This window comes from Vigna unguiculata, chromosome 9 (genome assembly GCF_037176805.1).
Source record: "Vigna unguiculata cultivar grain cowpea cultivar isolate G323 ecotype 2 chromosome 9, ASM3717680v1, whole genome shotgun sequence".
NCBI classification, from domain to species: domain Eukaryota; kingdom Viridiplantae; phylum Streptophyta; class Magnoliopsida; order Fabales; family Fabaceae; genus Vigna; species Vigna unguiculata.
In genome coordinates this window covers 4,477,299-4,498,976 of record NC_140800.1, presented here as the reverse complement: position 1 = coordinate 4,498,976, position 21,678 = coordinate 4,477,299, and the positions used below count along the sequence as shown (strand labels likewise).

Sequence of the window (21,678 nt, the reverse complement as noted above, 5' to 3'; positions counted from 1 at the left end):
AAGACAAATAACTTATATGAGGTAATTTAAGAGAGTAATTCATTTATATGGTGAATTTAAAATTATTTCAAACAAAATGAGTTGCTTAGATGAAACAAATCAAAAGAAATTGAAATTTAGGAATGTTATGAAAGTATTTCAAATAAATAAAACAATATAATTTGAAATTCACTAAAAAAAGGAAATTAAAATTTCACAACTAGTCACTATCTCTCTATTAGAGATGTCAATTTGACTCATGGTTCATAGGTCGGTTCCAATTCATTCTTAAATAAGCCCACATTTTATTGGTCAACTGTGTCGAATTGGGTTGACCTTTAGTCATGTTGATTTGGGTTGACCTTTTTGTCAAATTAGGTCAATTTTCAGTCAGGGCCAATCTGGGTCAACTTTTACTCGGACCAACTTAGATTGACCTTCAAAGCTAACTAACTCGGTTAGACCCTAGGTCGCTTGTTTCGAGTTGACTTTGCTTGACCTTAACTTAACTTGATTTATTGAACCCAACTGACTTAAGTCAATCTTTGGTCTAAGTCAACTTAGGTCAATAACTTTCACCTAAGTCGACTCAAGACGACCTTTAATTCATACTAACTTGCGACAACCTTAGATCCTACCAATCTAACTCGACCTTTATCCCTAATTGGCTTTGTTCGAACTTTGCCTCGATCGACTCAAATTGACTTTAAGTCCAGATCAACTCGAGACGACCTTCGTCCAAGCTGACTCATGTTGACCTTGAGTCCAAGTATACTTACCTCAAGCCAACTTGACTTGATTCTTTAGCCTAGTCAACCAAGTTGACCTTTGACCGAAACCAATTCAACTTGATCTTTGATCAGACCAACTCAACTTAACCTCTCACCCTTCGCTTGGTCCAACTTATCTTGACCTTCGATTTAGACTAACTACTTTGGCTTTTGGTCTTGCAATTTTTTTGACTTTAACCCATGTGAAATAGGGTCAAGCCGTGTATGATGGGTTAAATTTACAACTCTACTCTTTGTACGCATTATATACGTATTAAAAAATTATTAATATTATTTTAATAATATTTAAAATATAGAAAAAATTGATTACAAGTAATTTAAATATTATATCTTACAATTATCCCTTATCCAAATACATGGTAACATCATATCAACAACTCCATAAAAAAGAAGTTTAAATATGTTTTTGTCCCTTATTTAGTAAAAATTAGAATTAGTCAATCTTTAAAACTTTATTACAATTTAGTTCCCCAACTCTATAAATACTTGAATTTAGTTATTTTAACTAAATTTTTTTAAGTCTATTTCATGTTTCAAACGTTTCAAGGTAACATTTGAGTTGTTTACAGTATTTGATAGATTTCCACTTCAATGTTAGCTAAGAAACTATTATAAAACACGTTTAAAACGTCAAATAAACTTAAGAAATTTAGTTAAAAAAATTAAATTCACGCATTTTTAAAGTTGATGAACTAAGTTAAATCAAAATTTAAAAAAAAAGACTAATTCTAATTTTTTACTAAAAATTAAGGGACAAAAACATATTTAACCCTAAAAAAAACTACCTTACTAAAGAAATTTAACATGTAAGATATGTTATCCTCATTATATACTAAACACCACTATATTGACTAAACTTTCAAAAAATAATAATATGATATTAATATACTTAAATGTAAAAATTATTTTAATTAATAAAAATATTAAGTAATATACCTCAAATTTAGCTTTACTAATTGGAATTTCTTTTTAATATGTAATCTTCATTTCATACTACCCAAATATTTATAATTAATCTAATCAAATTTTATTTATATGCATATATATATATATATATATATATATATATATATATATTATAATTACACACACACACACACACATATATATATATATATATATATATAATTTAAATATATTATTAACGTATTATATATATATATATTAACAATATATTCAATAAATATAATTTATACATTTATTATTTTAATAAAAATATAATAATTTAAGCTTTTACATTTTTTAAACATGGCATTAATAATAATAATAATAATAATAATAATAATAATAATAATAATAATAATAATACTTTTAGGCATTATTTATTGATATTAGCATTCTAATTTGTGGATTTCATATATCCAATAAATATATTACATAATTAATTTTACCTTAATCAAATCCTTTATTTACTATTTTAAAAGTTTTTATTTACTATTTTAAAAGTATTTAATTAAACATATTATTTAAATTTATATAAATTATACAAACGTCTATTAATAATACATAGAAATTAAAATTAATTATGAAAAGTGTTTTTTTTTATAAATCGAACATTTGCATATTATTTATAATAATATAATAAATTTATTTTACTTTTTTTTTCTTTAATTTGTTGTGTATAATAAATTTATTTTCTGAAGGACCTTAATTTCTTTCTTTAGACCTAATTCTCACACTCGGTAATCAAACACTATCTTCTGTAAATAAAGAGGAATTACGTTTATTTTGCAAGTCCTTTAAAGAAAAATAAATTTTAGAAAAACATTGCATATGGTTGGGTCTTCAAGTGAGTATTACTTTTAATCTTTTTAATTGTCATTGTATTCAAATTATTAATAACGTTAATTCTAAATTGAGAAAATGATAAAATTAATCAAATTCACCTGACAGAAATAAATAAATAAATAAATATGTACTTATTTATAAATAGTGATCATGTAATAAATGTATAATTTCTTATAAAATATTCTGATTTCCATTATTTGTCAGCATAAATTATTTATATTAACAATTAATTTAAAATCATCACAAAATTAATTTTAAAATAGTTATTATAAAATTTAACAAGATTACCGTATAATAAACTACTGTAGTTCTCCAATATAAAATAATTATATTATTGATAACTCTAATAATAATAATAATAACTATAATAATAATAATTAATAAGCTGAGCACCCTAAAAAATAATAATTAAATCGAACAAGTATCATAATTCAATAACATATGGTAACGGACTAAAAAATGTAGTAAAAAACTCGCCATTTGTACTTGACTCAACCAAAGCTGTAACGGCTACTTAGAGGAGAACCGTTGGATAGTTGACACGTGGTACGCTCCTGGAGGAATCTTTTCTCCTTTCTTCTCCTCACTTTCTTTTCTTTCTCTTCTCTACAATCTACAATCACTTCACACACTGCACTGTTTCTACTTCTGCTCTGCTTCCTCTTCAATTTGGGTTTTCTCATCTCCAAGATCAACGCCAACATGAACATCAACATCTTCAAGAAGAAAACCTCACCCAAAGGTGCACCCATTTTTTCTTTCTCCTTTTCTCTTTCAAAATTTTCCACATTGTTTTATTTCCCTTTTTCCGTAAAGCTTATGATTTGCGTCCAGAATTCGAACTTTTCTTTCCTCTTAGAATTGGATCTGGTTTTCGTTGAGAAGACACACCCGGGTCTTTAGAATTTTAAAAACATTTTGGGTTTTGTGCTGCTAATTTTGTAGAATTGTTTTTTTTTTGTCCACATTTTGTGGTATTGTTTGAATTTGATGAAAGTTGGAAAGGAAGTTGGAGTGTTGAACTTCTTATTGTGTCTGGGTAGTGCCACTCATTTGCGTCTGTTTTGATTTTAATGACAGAAGCTCTGCGGTCAAGTAAGAGGGAAATGGCTGTTGCAACCAGAGGTAATTACTTGAATGGTTGATGATTCAGAAGTTGTAGCATTTACTATCTGCTTGTATGGTGTAATGGGGATTTTTTTTTCATTGAGAAATGTATTTTCCCCAAATAGCAAATAATTAGCTTGCTTGTGTAGAATGGTATTTCATCACATCTGGGTCTTACTTCTGTGTGTAATCTCTCCCTAACTCTTGCTTTCATCAAATTGAATAAACTTAGAACCTCATAGGATTAGCGAAATTACAAGAATAAAATCAATTTATGAATTCAGCTACGAGACCCAGAGCATGTGCAATGATAATTTATGGATTACAAGAATAATGTGTGCTAATGCAAGTGAATTTCCTTTTTGAATATAATGTATATCGTGTGAGGCGGCATATTTCACGTGATAAATAGTTGAGATGGCCGAAGCTAATAGTTAAATCATATAGTTATAGGAGAATGTAGCAAACAATTTTATGGGCAGTGTACAACTAAAATTTCCCGTGCAAACTATTTTTGGTTGATCTCTTTAAATATTATTTTCTTTAATATTTGTGAAAAGAAGTTGTTAATTACTGTCTTCCTTTTGCTTCCCAACCACCATGATTGTTTATATGAATCAAACAGAAATACTACTGATTTTTGTGGAAGTCATAATCTTAAATCTCTAAGATTATATTTGTTTTCAGTCGGTTCCCTTGCCTACCAATAGACCAATTGGTAGTAGTTCCATTTGATTAGCCCTAGTCAATTTTTAGTAGAAAATATTCAGGCTGATATACATAAGTCAAGTTACCTCAACTTTCAACAACATTTTTGTTTCTCAACTTTATTTTTGTCCTTGCTCCTAATTTTTAGTTTTGTCCTAAGTAGTTCAGTCTTTACCTTAATGGTTTCATGTAATCTATATTTCCCTAATGGTTTTCCTTCAAAGCGAATACCTTGAATTTGACCAATCATTTTTGTTTTCTTATTTTGTGTGCCCATGCTACGAATTTTATAATTTCCTGCATGTATAGTTTAATCTTGTTAGGAGGTTTGTGTTTGATGTATATGATCCTCATTCTTAGAAAGCGGACTTTAAATCTAACTTAATCTCACAAAATTGACTTATAAAGTGAACTTTTCACTCACCTATATACTACAATTTAGTTGTCTCATTAGTCGTTATGAGATTTCTAATACACTCCCTCACGCACACCGAGAACTTGACATCTCAAGTGTGGAACAAATAGAGAAGACTCAATAACCAGTGACACAATATACCCCACATATATGTTATCATTTAGCAATATTTTTAGTCAATATGGGATCTCCAATGTTATTAATGGTTGATTTCATAATATGTTTAAAAATTAAGGAAAAATAACCATAACCTAGTGAAGTGCTCGATGGGTAGGATCAAGACAAAATATGGACACCAAAATAATACTCAAATTACATATGTATTTCTTCTTAAAGGATTTCTTTCAAACATTGGCATCAACATAGGTCGAGTGTCACTGATGGTCATATCATATATGGCTGTACATTTAAAAATATTAGTTGGAACTTAAAGGTATTACAAAATATCAATGGTTCAAACTTAGTTCATATTTCCATAAGGCGACTCTTATGTTTGTTTTCTTTTTGTTTCATTTAACCTTGTAGGAATTGAAAGAGAGATAACATCACTTCAGATGGAGGTACATAATGACAACAGAGACATTCTTAGTGATTTTCTTTCTGTTTCATATTTCTTTTTAGTGCTTCACTACCTTGTCAATTGCAGGAAAAAAAATTGGTGGCAGAAATTAAGAGAGAAGCAAAAACAGGAAATGAAGTACGTTTCTCATTTAAATGCCTCTCCTCCACAATTGTTAATGAGCCACAAAACCATACTTGTTTTGTGTTTATGTGGTCCACAGATTATAGACAATATGATATTGATAACAATCTTTGATCTGTTGTATATCTGTGTTTTCAACTCACTTTGGATTTCCAGTTCACGAGTGTATTCTCCACCATTAGTCTCCGGGGAATGATAGTGTATTAGTTCATTTTATTCAACAGAGTAATTTATATGTTAATTTGAGCTTCAGTAGTAAAGTCATTTGCCTATTTCCAAGATAATGTTATATGTCGGTCTTTTGTGTATATGAACCTGTTTCATTGACACTCATGATAATAGTTACAAAGAAATACTGAATAAAGAAGTGTTGGGTTACAGGCTGCCACCAGAATCTTAGCTCGTCAACTTGTTAGGTTACGTCAACAGATTACCAATTTGCAGGGAAGTCGTGCGCAGATCAGGGGTGTAGCAACTCACACACAGGTATGCAGTTTGATTTTAACAATAGCAGGACTTTTAGTTTTTCACAATTTCCAAATTTCTTTTGCAGGCATTATATGCAAGCACTTCAATCTCCACAGGAATGAAAGGTGCAACTAAAGCAATGGTGGCAATGAATAAGGTATGTTACCCAAACTTATTCTGTATCATATCACTCAAATTATGGAATGCATTTCTTTTATTTATTGTTTATGTTATTCAAGCTTCCTTTCCTTGGCACTAAAACAATCTGAATATAGTAAATGGCCAAAAAGTCTTGAACTTGAGTATGCCATTGCCAAGAAAGTGAACTGAGCATAATAAGATCCTGTTTTTATAATCTACTTAGCTTCCATTGAATATGTTGACTGAAAGCTTAAATTACCTTTTCCTGCAATTTTCTTTTTTCACTGAATCAAAAGTTCATATATTTGAGATTCTGTTGTGAAATTGATGGATTTTTTCCAGACATAACTAAAAATGATGCATTATCTTTTCTTCTCAGCAAATGGCACCGGCAAAACAGGTGAAAGTGATTAGAGAATTCCAAAAGCAATCAGCCCAATTGGACATGACGGTAATTTACCCTTTTGACTAGATTTCTGATGTGTTCTCATGCAAGTTTTTTATGCATTAGTGGTAGCCTTTTATTTTAGACTGATCCAGTATGGTCTTCATTAGGTAGCATTTAACCCAGTTCTCTTAACAAAATATCAATATTGTGAGACGTTGTTAGAAGGATCACTGGTGTCTGTTGGTTGGCATTTATAGCAACTCTTTCAGTCCATGAAAGAGGGTTTTGCACACTAAAAATTGAAAGAAGTTATTTGTTTTTCATTTCAGCATAAATTACTTTTAATTTAAATTCTCAGTTCAGTGTTTTTTCAATTGTGTCATTATTGCTTGGTCCATCAAAAGCATGGTGGTTAATAGATAAAAAGTCATTTTCATTATCAAATATCTAATAACAATATATTTTAATTGGAAGATTGATTGAAGGAATAAACAATAAAATAACAGTTGAATGAAGAAAAAAGTACCAAATGAGGACTATGGATGTAATTTAATGTGTGGCAGCCATTAAGACGGAAATCTGTTCAGGATGTACTAGAAACAGCGCAAGAAAACATAGAAGGCAGAACTGAAGTTGTAATAACAAAAAGGCTTTTAAAAGTCTAGGGAGTAGCCAGGTTGTACTCAAGCATTAAGTAGAAGCAACCAAAAAGAAAGTATCCATGAAAAATATTTGCTTCGTGTCTCGGTAGTTTTTGTGTTGCAGTAAACTGCTAAGAGGGTGTTGTTTTCTAGGGATGTTGCTCTTGAAAAACACTAGTGTTTTCATTTTTTAAGTAGATTGTTATTACCCTGTTCAAGTTTCCAATTAGCTGGAAATGATTATTTTTAGAGTGCACTTGTTTTCCTTATTAACTTTGCAAAACAAAAGGCATCTATGGCAAACAGCTGTGATGCCTGTGCCTGATAGTGATACTCAAGGTCAAGTCCACCAATTTGAAGATATTTTCGTTTGCTTCATAAGTTTATAATGTGTTTGTAGATTGAGATGATGTCAGAATCTATTGATGAAACTTTAGACAAAGATGAAGCCGAGGAAGAAACCGAAGAGCTCACTAACCAGGTGAATATGAATAACCAACCTACTTAATTATTCAGCCTGCTATTATAAGTATTCCCTTTTTCTAAATTTCCATTTTATTCATGACAGGTTCTTGATGAGATTGGTGTGGATATTGCATCCCAGGTTGGTTTTGGACACAGCATATATCCATTGCACTAATTATTTCATTCAATTAGTTTTTTGAATGTTGAGCCTGATGTTGATATTTTATGATGCTAGTTATCTTCTGCTCCTAAAGGACGAATTGCTTCAAGGAATACTGAAAATGTTGCTCCAAGGTACATTTCAACCTTTTCTAGGTCGAATTGTTTCAAGAAATGCTGAAAATGCTGTTTTTGTTTTAGAATATCCTGAAAATGATGCTGAAACACTTTTTTATTGTGTTGACTGTGGTATTTTAAGGGAGAAATTTGTTTTTGGATGCAGATCAGAAGAATCCCAAGATGTTGAAGAACTTGAAAAGAGATTGGCATCTCTTCGAAGAATATAAAGATCTGGCTGCTACAGATGCTCACCTATGTGTTTCTTAATGTACAAATCGTTATATATAATATAGCAATGCAGAGATTGTATTATTGGCACCTCATAATTACATAATTTATGCGGTTGTGTTTGGACATGAATAACTGGTAAATGTAGACTGGGATATTTGAGACTGCTGCAACAATGAATGGGATATTTTATTAAAATTTGGGATTTGTAAATCTATATGTGGGTATTTTATTAATATTTTTTTTCTGTAGTTTATTTTTTATTTTTTGAAAAGAGACAGCACAGAAGCCAATGCAAGCGGTTTCCGTGCAACAATGAAGATGAATGCAGTAAAAGTTGGCTAATTTATGATGTTTTTTCCTACTGTAATTCATGTTAAAAAATTACTATATAATCGATTATGGCACCTTTTTCTACTCTAATTCTTATTTAAAAATAGTACATAATCCAGTACGTTGATTACGTCGAGTTTTTTAGTTTTAAATATTTTGTAATATAATAAATAAATAAAATAATATTACAACAAAAAATTTCTTTCTTTTTCTCTATTTCCTCTAACTCAAAACGGTTAATTTTATCCATTTGTATTTTCTTTATTTTTCTTTCTATTGGGAGAGCTGAAGATCACAATGTGTATTGAAATTCAACCAGAGAGTGAGTGGTAATTTGAGATCGGATTTAGCTGTCATCGACCTTGTGATTAGGGTTCCTAGTTCAGTTGCAGAAGGAGAATAGAACGCACAAAATTCATTTGTCCTTTGAGTCTAGATAGTAGAATTATTTGGACGCAAATCACAATAACTCAATTTTCCTATGAATTTTTGAAAACGACCCATTTTGCCCCTCTCTTACATGTGTGTGCGGTTGGTTGATCTTTTTTCTCCTTCTCCAATGGTGGTTTCAATATTTCAGTGCATATAACGCTGGCACTCAAATGAAAAAGAAAAAGAAAAAAACTGAGACATCAAGTAATTGTTGAAACAGTGTTAGAAAGATGTGAGAGTATATTATATTATACATAGATAGACTTTGGTATCTTTCATTTGACACACAATGGAGAAGTCTATACACACATATTCTTGCATAATAAAATTATTATTAGCAAACTTACTGAATATGCTAATTCTAATTCAAAGACAAAATTCTTCTCCTTGTATGCATAAACATAAAATAGAGGATAAAATGTATTACTTCTATTGCAGCCATTTCAGATTCACGAACTATATCTTCAAGCTCCAGCAGCTGATGATGAGTAAAATAATGTTCCTTTACACTTATATAACATAATTATATGAGAATTCTCATTTTTTATCTGTTGTAACGCCCACGACAACATTGCTCACCTGTGACATCAAATTCTTGTAAGTTTTAAATCTTGCTTTGGTCAAAAATTACAGAAAAGATACTGAAATGAAGTAAACGAATTATATAGGCTTAAGTATAATTTTAAGGTCTCTCGACGAGCTTCTTCACAAACTCCTAGAGAAGAAATAAGAAAGATTGAGATTAACTTTTCTATAAACTAAATTTAACTTGTACATGGACTAATTTTTAAAAACTCTCCCGCATGGCGTATCTAATTAATGTTTAACTTACACATAAACTAATTTTAACTAATGGAGAAATTAAATTATTTTTATCTTCTTCTTATTTTTCTTCCCTATAAGAACTTATGATAAAGTAGTTCATCTAAACATGCCCATAGCCCTAAACCCAATTTTTTAAGTGGTCAATTTTAAATTTATTTATTTTTAATCCTTGAAAAATATTAAAAGAAACTGTTTTCATTCACCAGTGAGGGTTTTAAAAAAATAGGGTATAGCGTATAAGAATTAATAATGAACTAAAATGTAGGTAAGGATTAAAATAACAAGAATTATTCTCGTCGATTAAAAACATACTTTAGTCAAATATGTATCCAAAACCAAGCAAAAAAGAAAAGCAATAGTACTTACCAATTTCCCACTCGAATCAATAGACATAGGATTTTCTACTACGACAGTTTGGCTCCGAGAATGAGGCATTGACTGCAGGTAATAGAATCATATATTAGATATCATAATAAGAACGCATCAATATGAATAACCGAATCGCAAAAAGAAAAAGAGAAAAGCATACTGATGAAGTAGAAGATACTGTTCCATTTGGTCTCTGTACAGGAACTGGAAGCCTTCCATTGGTAATCTACAGAAGCAGAAACAAAATACACTAAATAATAGAAAAACACAGCACAGAAATTTACATAAAATACAAAAGACTTGCATCATAACTACAAAATATTTTCACGTCATGGTAAGGAGTTATGTCCATTGTACAACGCATAAAAGTGGACTGTAGCAACTTTTCTCAGTTGGAATGATTTCAATCTCTGATAACATTCATGAAAATAACCTATAGCAGAAGCCTTTATCTTCAAACTTACTAATATATGGAAGCTTTTTCTATTAAAAGGGTACAGATCATAAAGTTTAAGTAGCTCAATATGAGCCAAATGATTTCAATTCTTTTCCTATTCTATCCATTTTTTCTTACTAAATAAAATATCCAGTTTACACATTGAGTGAAGATAATTCTAATAACTGGAAAAGTAACAAAAACTCATGCATCATTCCTTTTGTTAGGCCTCTTATAAGTAAATATTATAAGAGGAGAACTAGAAATTAGGTCCTGAATTAGGACTGAATTGTTCCAGCAGTTATTAAGCAGTAGCAGTGTTTTATTCAGCTGTAGCAGTTCTTTTCAGGGGCAAGCATAACTGCCTCTAGGCAGTTATTGGTCAGGGGAGGAAAGAAAAATGATAAGGGAAAAAAGGAAGGGAGAGAGGAAAAGATGGGAAGATGGAAAATGGTTATGCAGGGAGAGACCAAACTCTCAACAAATCTTGGAAGGGACTATTTAATTTCACTCTGTTCTGGTGTAATTTGTAACTGTTACTTTCATTGAATAAAGTTCAGTTCATCTTTCTATACCAGTTGCTTCCTATCAAATGGTATTAAAGCTTTACGTTCTTGGAGACCAATTAATGGTGCCAACATGCAGCATGGAAGCAAGGTTGGAAGCATTGGAGAGGGGTTTGGAAGGCTTGTTGGAGATGCGGGAAACAATAGCACAAACCATTAAATAGTTAAACAAAGTACAGGCTTCTATCTGAGAAATTCCTACGAGACAGGAGGATGAGAACAGTGATGGCAGTCAAACATTTCATCAGGGCGGCACACAAGGGAACCATAATGGTGGATGATACAAGGTCGATAGTTGGAGGAAGTTAGAGATACTTCTTTTTTATGAAGAGGATGCATATGGGTGGACAACTAGAGTGGAGAGATACTTTGATTTAAAGGGGATGTCACGAGAGGAAAAATTACAGGCAGTGATGGTAGCAATGGAACGAAAAGCACTGACTTGGTATCAATGGTGGGAGTTTTCTGCACATCAAACAACATGGGAGGACTTTTGTGCAACGCTTATCGGGCATTTTCAACTAACCATGGCTGAAAATCCTTTTGAATTGTTATTGGGTCTCAATCAAACAGGTCCAGTTGAAGAATATAGAGAGAAGTTTGAACTCCATACTGGTCCGTTGTAAAGTGTTGAACCAGCGTACCTAAGAGGCATCTTTTTGAATGGGCTCAAGGAATTAATTAAAGCAGAATTGAAGTTCTATCCTGCATAAAGTTTGGCAGATTTAATGGATTATGCACGAAGGGTGGATGAGAAGAACCAATAGGGGAAAATTCAACAGGGACTATGAGCAGGACAATGCGGACATACAACAATAACCGCAGAGTAACATGGGAACGGAGAGTGAAGCAATAATCAAATGTATCTGGAATTGGAAGTTCAACGACAAAGGGGAGTGTGGTGAAACCTTCCAATCCTTTCAGAGTAAGAAGCTTTAAAAGGTTGACACATGAAGAGTTACAAGAGAGGTCTAGGAAGGGGTTGTATTTTAGATGTGATGAAAAATTTGGCCAAGCCATGTATGTTGCAAACAAACAATTACATACTTTAGTGTTGGCAGAAGGAGAAGAAGAAGAATATACAGAGGAAGAAAATATAGTGGTAGAGGGAGATGCAGAGCTAAGAGTTCTCCAATTATCTATGTGTAGCATTGTTGCCTTTATGTCAAAGAAAACACTTAAATTATGAGGGAAGATTGAGACAGAGCATCTTATGGTCCTCATTGACTATGAAGCCCCTCATAATTTCTCTTTGGCCATGTTTGTGCTACAATAAGAAGTGGAAATGTATGCAACCTCCCTTTATTTAGTGGAGGTGGGAGAGGGTAGAAAACTAGATTGTGTGGGGTGTCCTAAATTGAAGTTGGAGATGCAAGGTGATGAAAAACCAGGAGGGGACTCTTCTAGTATTTAGTTTGAGGATGGATAATAATGCCACATTCAAAAAAGATGAGAAAGTGAATGATAAGTAATGAGATTGATCGTAACAATTACCATGATAAGATTAAAATTGAGTTCTTATAACTCAAAACTTCAAAAAGTTCTCACAAAGAGAAAACTCAATTTTCTGTCAAATTCATATATAATTATATTACAAAGTGCAACCTTTTATAAGATGAATTAGGCAAGACCCTCTAAACTTCACATTAATTCTCAATAAGTACTCTTTAATACCCACTAATATTATATTTAGTTTCTATTATATGAATCTTTATTTCCTATATTTAATTAAAAGATAAAAATTACAAAAGAAAACTCAAAAGACCCCTCAAGATCATATCATTCCTCCTTCTTCAAGTACATTCATCCTTGAATGTGATGAGTACACTTCTTCCGAGAGAGACATAATACCAGAATCAAAGATCATCCTCTTATTAGTTTTCCACTTCAGACCCAGGATCCGTGCACATACTACTAATTGATTGAGACCAAATAATAGATTGTTGCAACTTCTCACGAAAATTTCTTCCTCAAAAGACCCCTATCAAGGCATTATATGGTCGGGACACACCCCATCTTCAAAGGATGCCACGGTTCCATTTGTTGTGGAAGAGGTGAACATGATGACCCATGATAGGGATCAGATGAAGAAGTATGCTGACCACTCCAGGCACTCGTTGTCATTGGCTGTGGGAGATTTGGTGTGTCTCAAGTTACAACCCTATAAATTACAACCCTTGGCTAGGAAAATAAATGAAAATTTAGGTCCACATCTTAAAGGTCCATATCAGATCACAAAACAGATTAGCCCAGTTGCTTTTCAATTAGCCCGTCCACCTGAGAGAAGACTCACCTTGTATTCCATGTTTCTGTACTAAAGATGGTCCTCTGTCCTAGCCAATCCCCAACCTCTACCACCTATGTTATTGGAAGAGTTGGAGTTACAAGTAACACCAGCTGTTGTAAAAGCAGTGCATAACTCAACGCACGGGACTGCTGAAGTGCTTATTCAGTAAATTGACAACCAGAGTTTGAAGCCACCTGGGAACCAATCAAAACCATAAGGAAACAATTTCCTCCTTTTCACCTTGAGGACAAGGTGACTCTTTTGGGAGGGAGTATTGTTAGGCCTCTTATAAGTAAATATTATAAGAGGAGAACTAGAAATTAGGTCTTGATTTAGGACTGAATTGTTCTAGCAGTTATTTTCGGGGGCAAGCATAACTGCCTCTAGGCAGTTATTGGTCAGAGGAGAAAAAACAAAAGAGGGCAAGGGAAAAAAGGAAGGGAGAGGAAGAGTGGGGAAGATAGAAAATGGTTAGGCAAGGAGAGACCCCAGCTCTCAACAAATCTTGGAAGGGACCTTTGTACAGATTTAATTTCACTCTGCTGTGGTGTAATTTGTAACTAAGTGTGACTTTCATTGAATAAAGTTCAGTTCATCTTTCTATACCAGTTGGTTCCTATCACCTTTCAAAATATCCAAATGCTCCATTGTTCAAGATCCAAAACATCTTTAAAGCACCAAATTCAGATAGTATCACGATTGAGAGAAATAAGAGTAAAAAGAAGGGAAAAGAAGTAAAAGCTGTCAGCTCTCTTCCTTTTTCCCCTTTCCCTTTCAGGGAACAAAACGCAGACACTTCTTGAAGTTTAATCCCATTACAAAGTAGCCAGCTTTAACTATATTTCTTCAATTGGAAAGCTGCTGCATGTTAGCTAGTTCACCAAGGTGTTCCAGGGGGGATCTTGAGCAGTTTTCCAAATGAAAAAGTAAAAAAAAAAAAAAAAAATGATGCAAAGTCAAGAATTAAATCTCCAAATCTAACTTTAGCTCCACAGATGTGAGGAATATCACTATTTCAGGCTATCTTTCCCTTCACTTTAGTTTTAAACATTTAAACAATGGAAAAGAAAATCAAAATTACTTCTGCTCTTTTTCTTGTTTTTTTTTCTTGCCTCTTCAAACTCCAAGAGGTAAAGGGGCGCACAACAAAGATACCTTGTTTATGATACTTAAAGGATAATGTAAAATAACTATTGTCATGCAAACAGAAGAACAAAGAGAGAAGACTTGAAAGATGGTAAATAGGTACTCATACAAACAAAGCCTGAAAACCTCTATATAACAAAACAGCAACTAGAATTATTAACTTAAAGATGTAAGTGTCAAGCCAAAATGTTCTAAATGTCAGTGTTCAATCAAATTAACCATTTAGTAAAGTAGCAAGCCTATCGATTGAAAAAAACAACAGCTTTGTTAACAAAATAAAATAGATGAGCAATTGATTTGTTACAAGCCACTCTTATTTTTCTCGTGAGTGAACACTATCCACATTTACTCTCTTAGGTGCACCCTTTACTAAGAGCATCCAAATCCAAGATATACAATCTCCTTTGCCTTCTGGCAGTATACGAAAAAATGAGTAACTACTACATCTCCTATCAACAAATGTAGTCGAATAATTACTATATTGCTATTTCACAAATACAATCCACCAAAAATTTCTGGCTACAAATTAATCACAGAAAGGATTATGAATGAAATAACAGAAAGCCATCTAAATTTACAAGTAAAGTGAAACCCAAATGACACAACTCGTCAATTTTATTTCAAGAGTTCCGAAGCATTTGTGAAAATTGAAAATTACATGGTATTACCATTCTATCAATATACTTACACCGACACTAGTAATATAGTGACATATTGCACATTTGACTGAGGGAGCTCCATAAGGATACATGAGTATGGTCCGGCAGTTCCGGCAATTGATATGGCTGACTTGATTAGACTCTTTTTGAAGAAGACACAGACCATCAACAATAAATCAGTAAACAATTTAAGCAAATAATTCACTAGTAAGCATCAAGGTTATATTAAAACAAGAGAACTTACTAAATGCCACATCAGACATCCAATATCTTGTAGTTTGTGAAGTTAATATTGTGCATATAAAAACCTTATTACATAGGTCGGGGAATTATTCTCAAAATTAGGACTTAGGATCAACCTCAACTCTATAAAACTGACTTATAAAATGACGATTGTTCAAGTTTTACAAGCTCTATTTACTAGTTAATGTGTGACTAAACACCACCCCCCTTAAGGTTTCATTCAAAGAGAATGCAACTAAGATGGGCTAGGGCCATTAAAGGGATTCCCTAACAATTATGCCGCAGCATTCACCAATACAAACTGCCATCAAGGATAAAATACAGAATCAAATAAATATTATTCCAAGTTTCGAGCTATATTTATATCAAATGAATCTAGATGTCACTATTGGTTTTGCAGTTTTCAGGCTGTGAACTAACTTGGTGTTATTAATGATTTATCTTGTATGGCTCTTTTTTATGACAAGTAAAGGTTAGGTTTGTTGATGATGAGAGAGACCACCAATAGCTCCATATATGAAGCTATAGACAAAGCCAAGAAAGCTATCCAAAATGCATTCCAAGGAAAAGAAGTCCAAGGAGGATTTAGTTACATGATCCCAACCTAATTATGTGGATGGAAATGCTAAAATTTGTTGCATTGCACCTGAATATGAACCATGGATCACAAAGTTCATATTCATAAACCTTGGAGACAGATTTTTGATAATTAGCAGCATTTTGATTTTGAAGATTTGTTTGTCCTAAGCCTTACAGGCTTAAACTTTTATTTTGCTACAATTGATGTATTTGGTTATCAAACTCTAGTTTTAATCATAATATGAATATACTTTTAATTTTAGGTACTTGCATTTCTCTTCCTTTTTTTTTTCCTGAATATACACTTGTGGAAAAAAAAATTCTTTAGGGTTCAAAATTGAAGTCATTATGCTTCCCACAATAGCATTTGGATGGGGGGCAGTCACTAAAGTCATTATTTTGGGATTGACTACTATGCTATAGGGGTAGTTTGTTCATGACAAATATTAGAGTTGCTAATGGTCTTCTTGGTTTTCATGCTCTGCATGCAACAAAAAATTCCATGCATCATGCTGATCTGGCTAACTAATTTAAATTGGTTGAAATATTACTCTAAGAAGACTGTAAAGGTGCATGGTAGTCCTGTTGATTTCAATTTATGCAGTTTAACTTATGGCTGATAGCATGAACTTTATATCAAAGCTCGCATAAACTAATGTTTCTTTGTCATCTAATTATTTTGCTAGACCCCAATTTATAGAAGTTGCAATCCAAGGATGGTTTGGTTATATCTAAGAGAAAATATGCTTTGTTGCCACATTAAATAATAGATTTAAGTCTAACTCAACTCTATACAACCGACTTGTATGATAAGGTTTGTACCTAGTTATAAACTATACTTTGGTCATACCTCTATCAATGTGGGATCTCTAACAAAAAGAAAGTTATAGAAAGCTACAAGGTTAGTATTTAAGTTTGTTCATTTTCCTTGTACCTAGATAACTGGTTTGATGGATTTTGTGTTTACTTTTGAATTTATCAGGAGAGTTGGTAGCTGGCATGTATCACAGTCAAGGGTTTAATTATGAAAAAGTAAAGGGTCAATCATTGTCACTAGCATTCTTCTAAATAAAACTGAATTTCAGCACAAGGTTGAGAATGGGCTTGTACATTGTCCGCACTTAATGCCCAAAGGGTTCTTTTCCCGCATGAACGAGTGTTTAGAGATATAAAAGTCCATCATGATCCTTTACCAAACTGCCTATTTTTTTAGTAAAGTTGATAATAGTTGACAGTAGTCGCTAAATAATTGTTTGAATATGAAGTGCAAAAATGTTGGTTTGCATTTTTGAGTTATCACAAATACATTAACACATGGCCAGGAGGAACATAAAACAGCATAGGTATAATGAAAAGGCGAAAAGGATTTCCCAGTGCTTACCTGTTGAACCCAATACCAGGATTTGGGATCACCAATAAATTAAGCATATTCAATGATAAAAAAAAGCCACAAAACATAATAGTTTATCTAGCAAATCAACATTTAGTATTGTTCCGGTTATGAAAGGTGTGATATATCCTTCCTCCGAAAACAATAAGAAAAACAAGTTTTAACCTTAGCTTTTGCTTCACTTAGGTCAAAAATTGATTTGTCCCTTAACCATGGAAGTAACATTCTTATTTATAGAAGGTAAATCAGTTACAAATATTATATATGCATAATAATCTTAAAGATAATCACCAATATCTTCCTAAATCACAACCAAAATATCTCATCAACTAACATAAATAATAACTAATGTATCTACAACTGCAATCTTATTTTAACAAGTCGGTCTAAAGACGACATAATACCAATTCTCCTCCTCGTGATGACAATAGACAGCTTCCACCTTCTTTCTCATATATCAGCAGTATCAGGCCAACCTCACGGCACTCTTCTTTGCATGTCAGGTCGGCTTTATGACGACATCAATCTTCCTCTCTACACACCTCTATTACGAGATCAATTTCATAACACAGCTGCTCTTCCCTTCCAAATTTACTCACCACTATGTCGGCCTTTTGACGATACTACTCTTCTACACTTATTAACCATTATGTCGACTTTACGACGAAGCTACCCTTCTACATTTCTTCACCACAATGTCAGCTTTACAACGATGTTACCCTTAAGAGGGGAATTGGCGAGGGGAATAGTGGTGAGTATATGTGGAAGGGAAGAGCAATTGTGTTATGAAATTGATCTCATAATAGAGGTGTGTAGAGAAGAAGATTGATGTCGTCATAAAACAAACCTAATATGCAAAGAAGAATGTTGTGAGGTTGGCCTGATACTGCTGATATATGAGAAAGAATGTGGAAGTTGTCTATTGTCATCACGAGGAGGAGAATTGGTATTATGTCGTCTTTAGACCGACTTGTTAAAATAAGATTGCAGAGATAAAGCACGTGATTATTGTAGATACATTAATTATTATTTATGTTAGTTGATGAGGTATTTTTGGTTGTGATTTAAGAAGATATTGTTGATTATCTTTAAGATTATTATGCATTAATTGATTATGTATATCTATAATATTTGTAACTGATTTACCCTTCTATAAATAAGAATGTTACTCTCATGATCAAGGGACAGATCAATTTTTGACCTAAGTGAAGCAAAAGCTAAGGTTAAAACTTGTTTTTCTTATTGTTTTCGGAGGAAGGTTATATCACGCCTTTCATAACTGGAACAAGTACAGCAAAATGAATACTGAGCTAATATGCTTCCCAAATCAGGCAATAGAGAAATATATTGTACCGGGTACAAGGTTAATACTGAGACAGCAGGAACATCCCACACTTGTAGCACCACGTGCGTACATTAGCAATGTCCTACAGCCTCCACAATAAATTTGTGACACTTCCATTCCTGTAAGGGCACCAGGAAATCTAATGTTCCCCGAGATGTAATCAAGTTCAACTACAAGTAAATATTTAATCAAACTGGATGCATAATTTCTTTTCAGTTTTTCTGTCTTTTCTTTCTACACGCAAACATACAGTAACTCTCAATTAATGTGCCTATATTATTAATAGCAACACACACAATTCCTTTACTTATTTTTCTTAATGAAAACATATACCTAATATTTACATTGATCTTCCGTCATTATCATCATCATTGAATTATAATTGATCTTCAATCTTTTTAAAATTTTATTAAAAATGCATACTCGTAGTCAAAGTTAAGAAAAAATGTTATATACAAGACAGGGATTCCTTCATATCCAAATAAAGAACTTACAAAAGAGTGTAACACAGCCAAGTTCTGTTAACACCGCTGCCATACTGTATCATGTCGTCATCCAATACAAGCACAGCAGCAATTCGTCACCGATTTTAAAGTATACATGCATGAGATATATAAAGCAAAACAATAGCACCACTAAGTTAATTAATCACCCACTACTCCACACACCTAAGATTGATAACACCAATTAATCCAAGTGCGCTGTGAAACTAACTCCACATAGAAGCCATGGAGCAAGAAAGTTTCTCAGTTCTTGATAAAATGAAACGAAAAAAAAAAAGGCGTACCAGGAGGAAGAACAGAGGAAACAGTGTGACACAGTGCACAGCAAACATCGGATGCTCCTCTAGGGTAAACCAAGATGTTCCTACAGCCATTACACACAAGTTGGCTCCTCATAACTGCAAATTCACACACACGTCATCAGCATTTGTCAACATCTCTGTTGTGCTGCATAATCTTTATAGAGAGTTTCTACATGTAACCCGCAAAACAGAAAACTTGTAACAAGAAATATGCCTTGGCCTCAAAACTTTAATCATTGCACATTGAAACGCGAAATTCATCCAAACTATGTTCTCAAAACATGTATACCACACCCCGAAATCCCAAGAAATAACAATAATAATAATGATGATAAAATTGAAAAAAGAAATGACGGTGAGAGCCGAGAATTTAAGAGAAGAAAGAATAAAAATACCTTTGGCGTAGTGCAATAGAGCGATGGATTGAGAAAAAGTTGAGGAGAGGAATCGATATGAATGTTCGTTGAGATTAGAATTTAGAATGTCTGAACTCAAACGAAAGCGATAGAACGAAACCTCGCGGTTCCTCTGCGCCCAATATTTGATTTGGCTTTCAAATTCAATTCTTCTTTGCTTCGTTTTTATAATAACTTCCTTTCTTCCTTTTCCCACGCGCACTAGCAAACTTTCACCTCTTCCAACTCCATTCTTTATTCTCTCACAAATAAATGTGTATGAATTTTTCATAATATTATTTTTTCTTTTACTTTTCTTTTTTACTTTCTATTACAACCATCATTTAATAAATATTTAAGCATATACAAACACGAATATATTTGTTACCGATTAATACAATTTTACCCAAAATTTAATGGAAGTGCTTATAAGTTTCATCTTTTATCATAACAAACAAGTTTAATAACATTCTCCTCATTTATACTTAACAATTAAGAAAGATAAATGAATATGTGATTTTGATACAAGGTAGTAAATTAATTATAATAATAATATTGTAAAGGATTATTATTCATTTTCTTTCTAAAAAGACTATTTTTTTAATGATTTAAGTTACTAAGGTTTTTTAACTTTAGATTTATATGTTGTGATATACACTAACGCTATAACATTTTGGTCAAGCAATATTTCGAAATAAAATGCCTCACGAATTTACAAATATGATATCGATTAGCATAACACACCTTGACCCATTTGGAAAATTCCAAAAGACTTGAGACACTATTAGCGCCACAAATCACACATTCATATTTAAGCTAATATTCACATGACAACTTCTTTATGTATCTCCATAAATTTCTTCTTGCATCCCATAAAATTTTATTTTTTCTCTTTAGTAACTTTGAAAAAATAGAATTTAGATAGTACAGTTTGAAAGTCATTTAACTTTCGGATATGGAATTCGAAATTTTCTTTAAAGAAAAAATATTATGGAATGCACAATTTGTAATTCATTTTTTATTTTCAAAAATAACTTTCAAATTGTAAATTTTGAAAAGGGACAAATTGTCTAGTTACATTAGTAAACGTCTAAGCATAAAAGGTATATCAATCCACATAAATAAAAAGTTCACTAAAAGTAATATAAACAGGTAACAATTTAAAGATTTGTACACTAATTTTTTTATGCATTTATTGTTTTTTAGTAACTTTTTTAACTTGAGTGTCAATGTGTCTTTATATGAGCACCTTTTTTTTTTCTAAATTGAGTATGAGGAGTCTGAAAATACTAGTAGACCTAGGAAGACAAAGTGAGACACATACATGAGTAAGGTCTTATTGGCCTTGTAAAGAACATTTTTTTTTGCCTACTATGTGTTGAAAATTGTGATCACCTTATAAGAAGACGAGAAGAAGGAGAAAAAAAGAAAAAAACAAGAGAAGAAGAAGAAAAAGAAGGAGAAAGAGAAGACGAAGGAGAAGGAGAAGAAGAAGAAGAAGAAGAAGGTGGAGAAGAAGAAGAAGAAGGAGAAGAAGGAGAAGAAGAAGGAGAAGAAGAAGAAGAAGAAGACAACGACGACGGCGGCGATGAGCGGCGGCGGTGGGAGTGACGGCCACAGTGGCAGTGACGGCGACGACGATCACAAAGAAAAAAAACAATAAAAAACATGAAAAAGGGAGGAAGAAGAAGATGAACAGTGCAACAAATTTACCAACGGATATTTTAGTAATTATCGACGGATTTTTTGGTCGGTAATTACCGACGA

At 32.4% G+C, this 21,678-nt stretch overlaps 2 protein-coding genes and 1 pseudogene across 4 annotated transcripts; 2 read left to right on the top strand and 1 right to left on the bottom strand.

Moving 5' to 3' along the window:
• The first annotated feature begins 3,098 nt into the window (after positions 1–3,098).
• LOC114162675 (vacuolar protein sorting-associated protein 2 homolog 2-like) lies at positions 3,099–8,318 on the top strand. Its single transcript, XM_028046629.2, has 11 exons — positions 3,099–3,300; positions 3,639–3,683; positions 5,314–5,348; positions 5,435–5,485; positions 5,873–5,977; positions 6,045–6,116; positions 6,480–6,551; positions 7,530–7,610; positions 7,698–7,733; positions 7,830–7,888; positions 8,037–8,318. Exons 1-11 carry the CDS (start codon positions 3,261–3,263, stop codon positions 8,098–8,100), a joined length of 660 nt encoding a protein of 219 aa, XP_027902430.1. The 5' UTR covers positions 3,099–3,260; the 3' UTR covers positions 8,101–8,318.
• A 756-nt stretch (positions 8,319–9,074) lies between these two features.
• On the bottom strand, positions 9,075–20,142 carry LOC114196056 (protein LOL2-like). 3 transcript variants are annotated; one of them, XM_028086554.2, is made up of 7 exons: positions 19,912–20,142; positions 19,499–19,612; positions 18,720–18,881; positions 15,184–15,296; positions 10,221–10,286; positions 10,058–10,129; positions 9,075–9,445 (listed from the first exon to the last, which is right to left on the bottom strand). In XM_028086554.2, exons 2-7 carry the CDS (start codon positions 19,608–19,610, stop codon positions 9,404–9,406), a joined length of 567 nt encoding a protein of 188 aa, XP_027942355.2. In that variant the 5' UTR covers positions 19,611–19,612; positions 19,912–20,142; the 3' UTR covers positions 9,075–9,403. The 3 variants fall into 3 exon arrangements, with proteins under 3 accessions (XP_027942355.2, XP_027942356.2, XP_085522584.1); XM_028086555.2 differs by having other exon boundaries at positions 18,720–18,830; positions 19,912–20,138; XM_085666458.1 differs by lacking the exon at positions 18,720–18,881 and having other exon boundaries at positions 19,912–20,140.
• LOC146883467 (uncharacterized) lies at positions 11,194–11,918 on the top strand (annotated as a pseudogene).
• Positions 20,143–21,678: the final 1,536 nt, after the last annotated feature.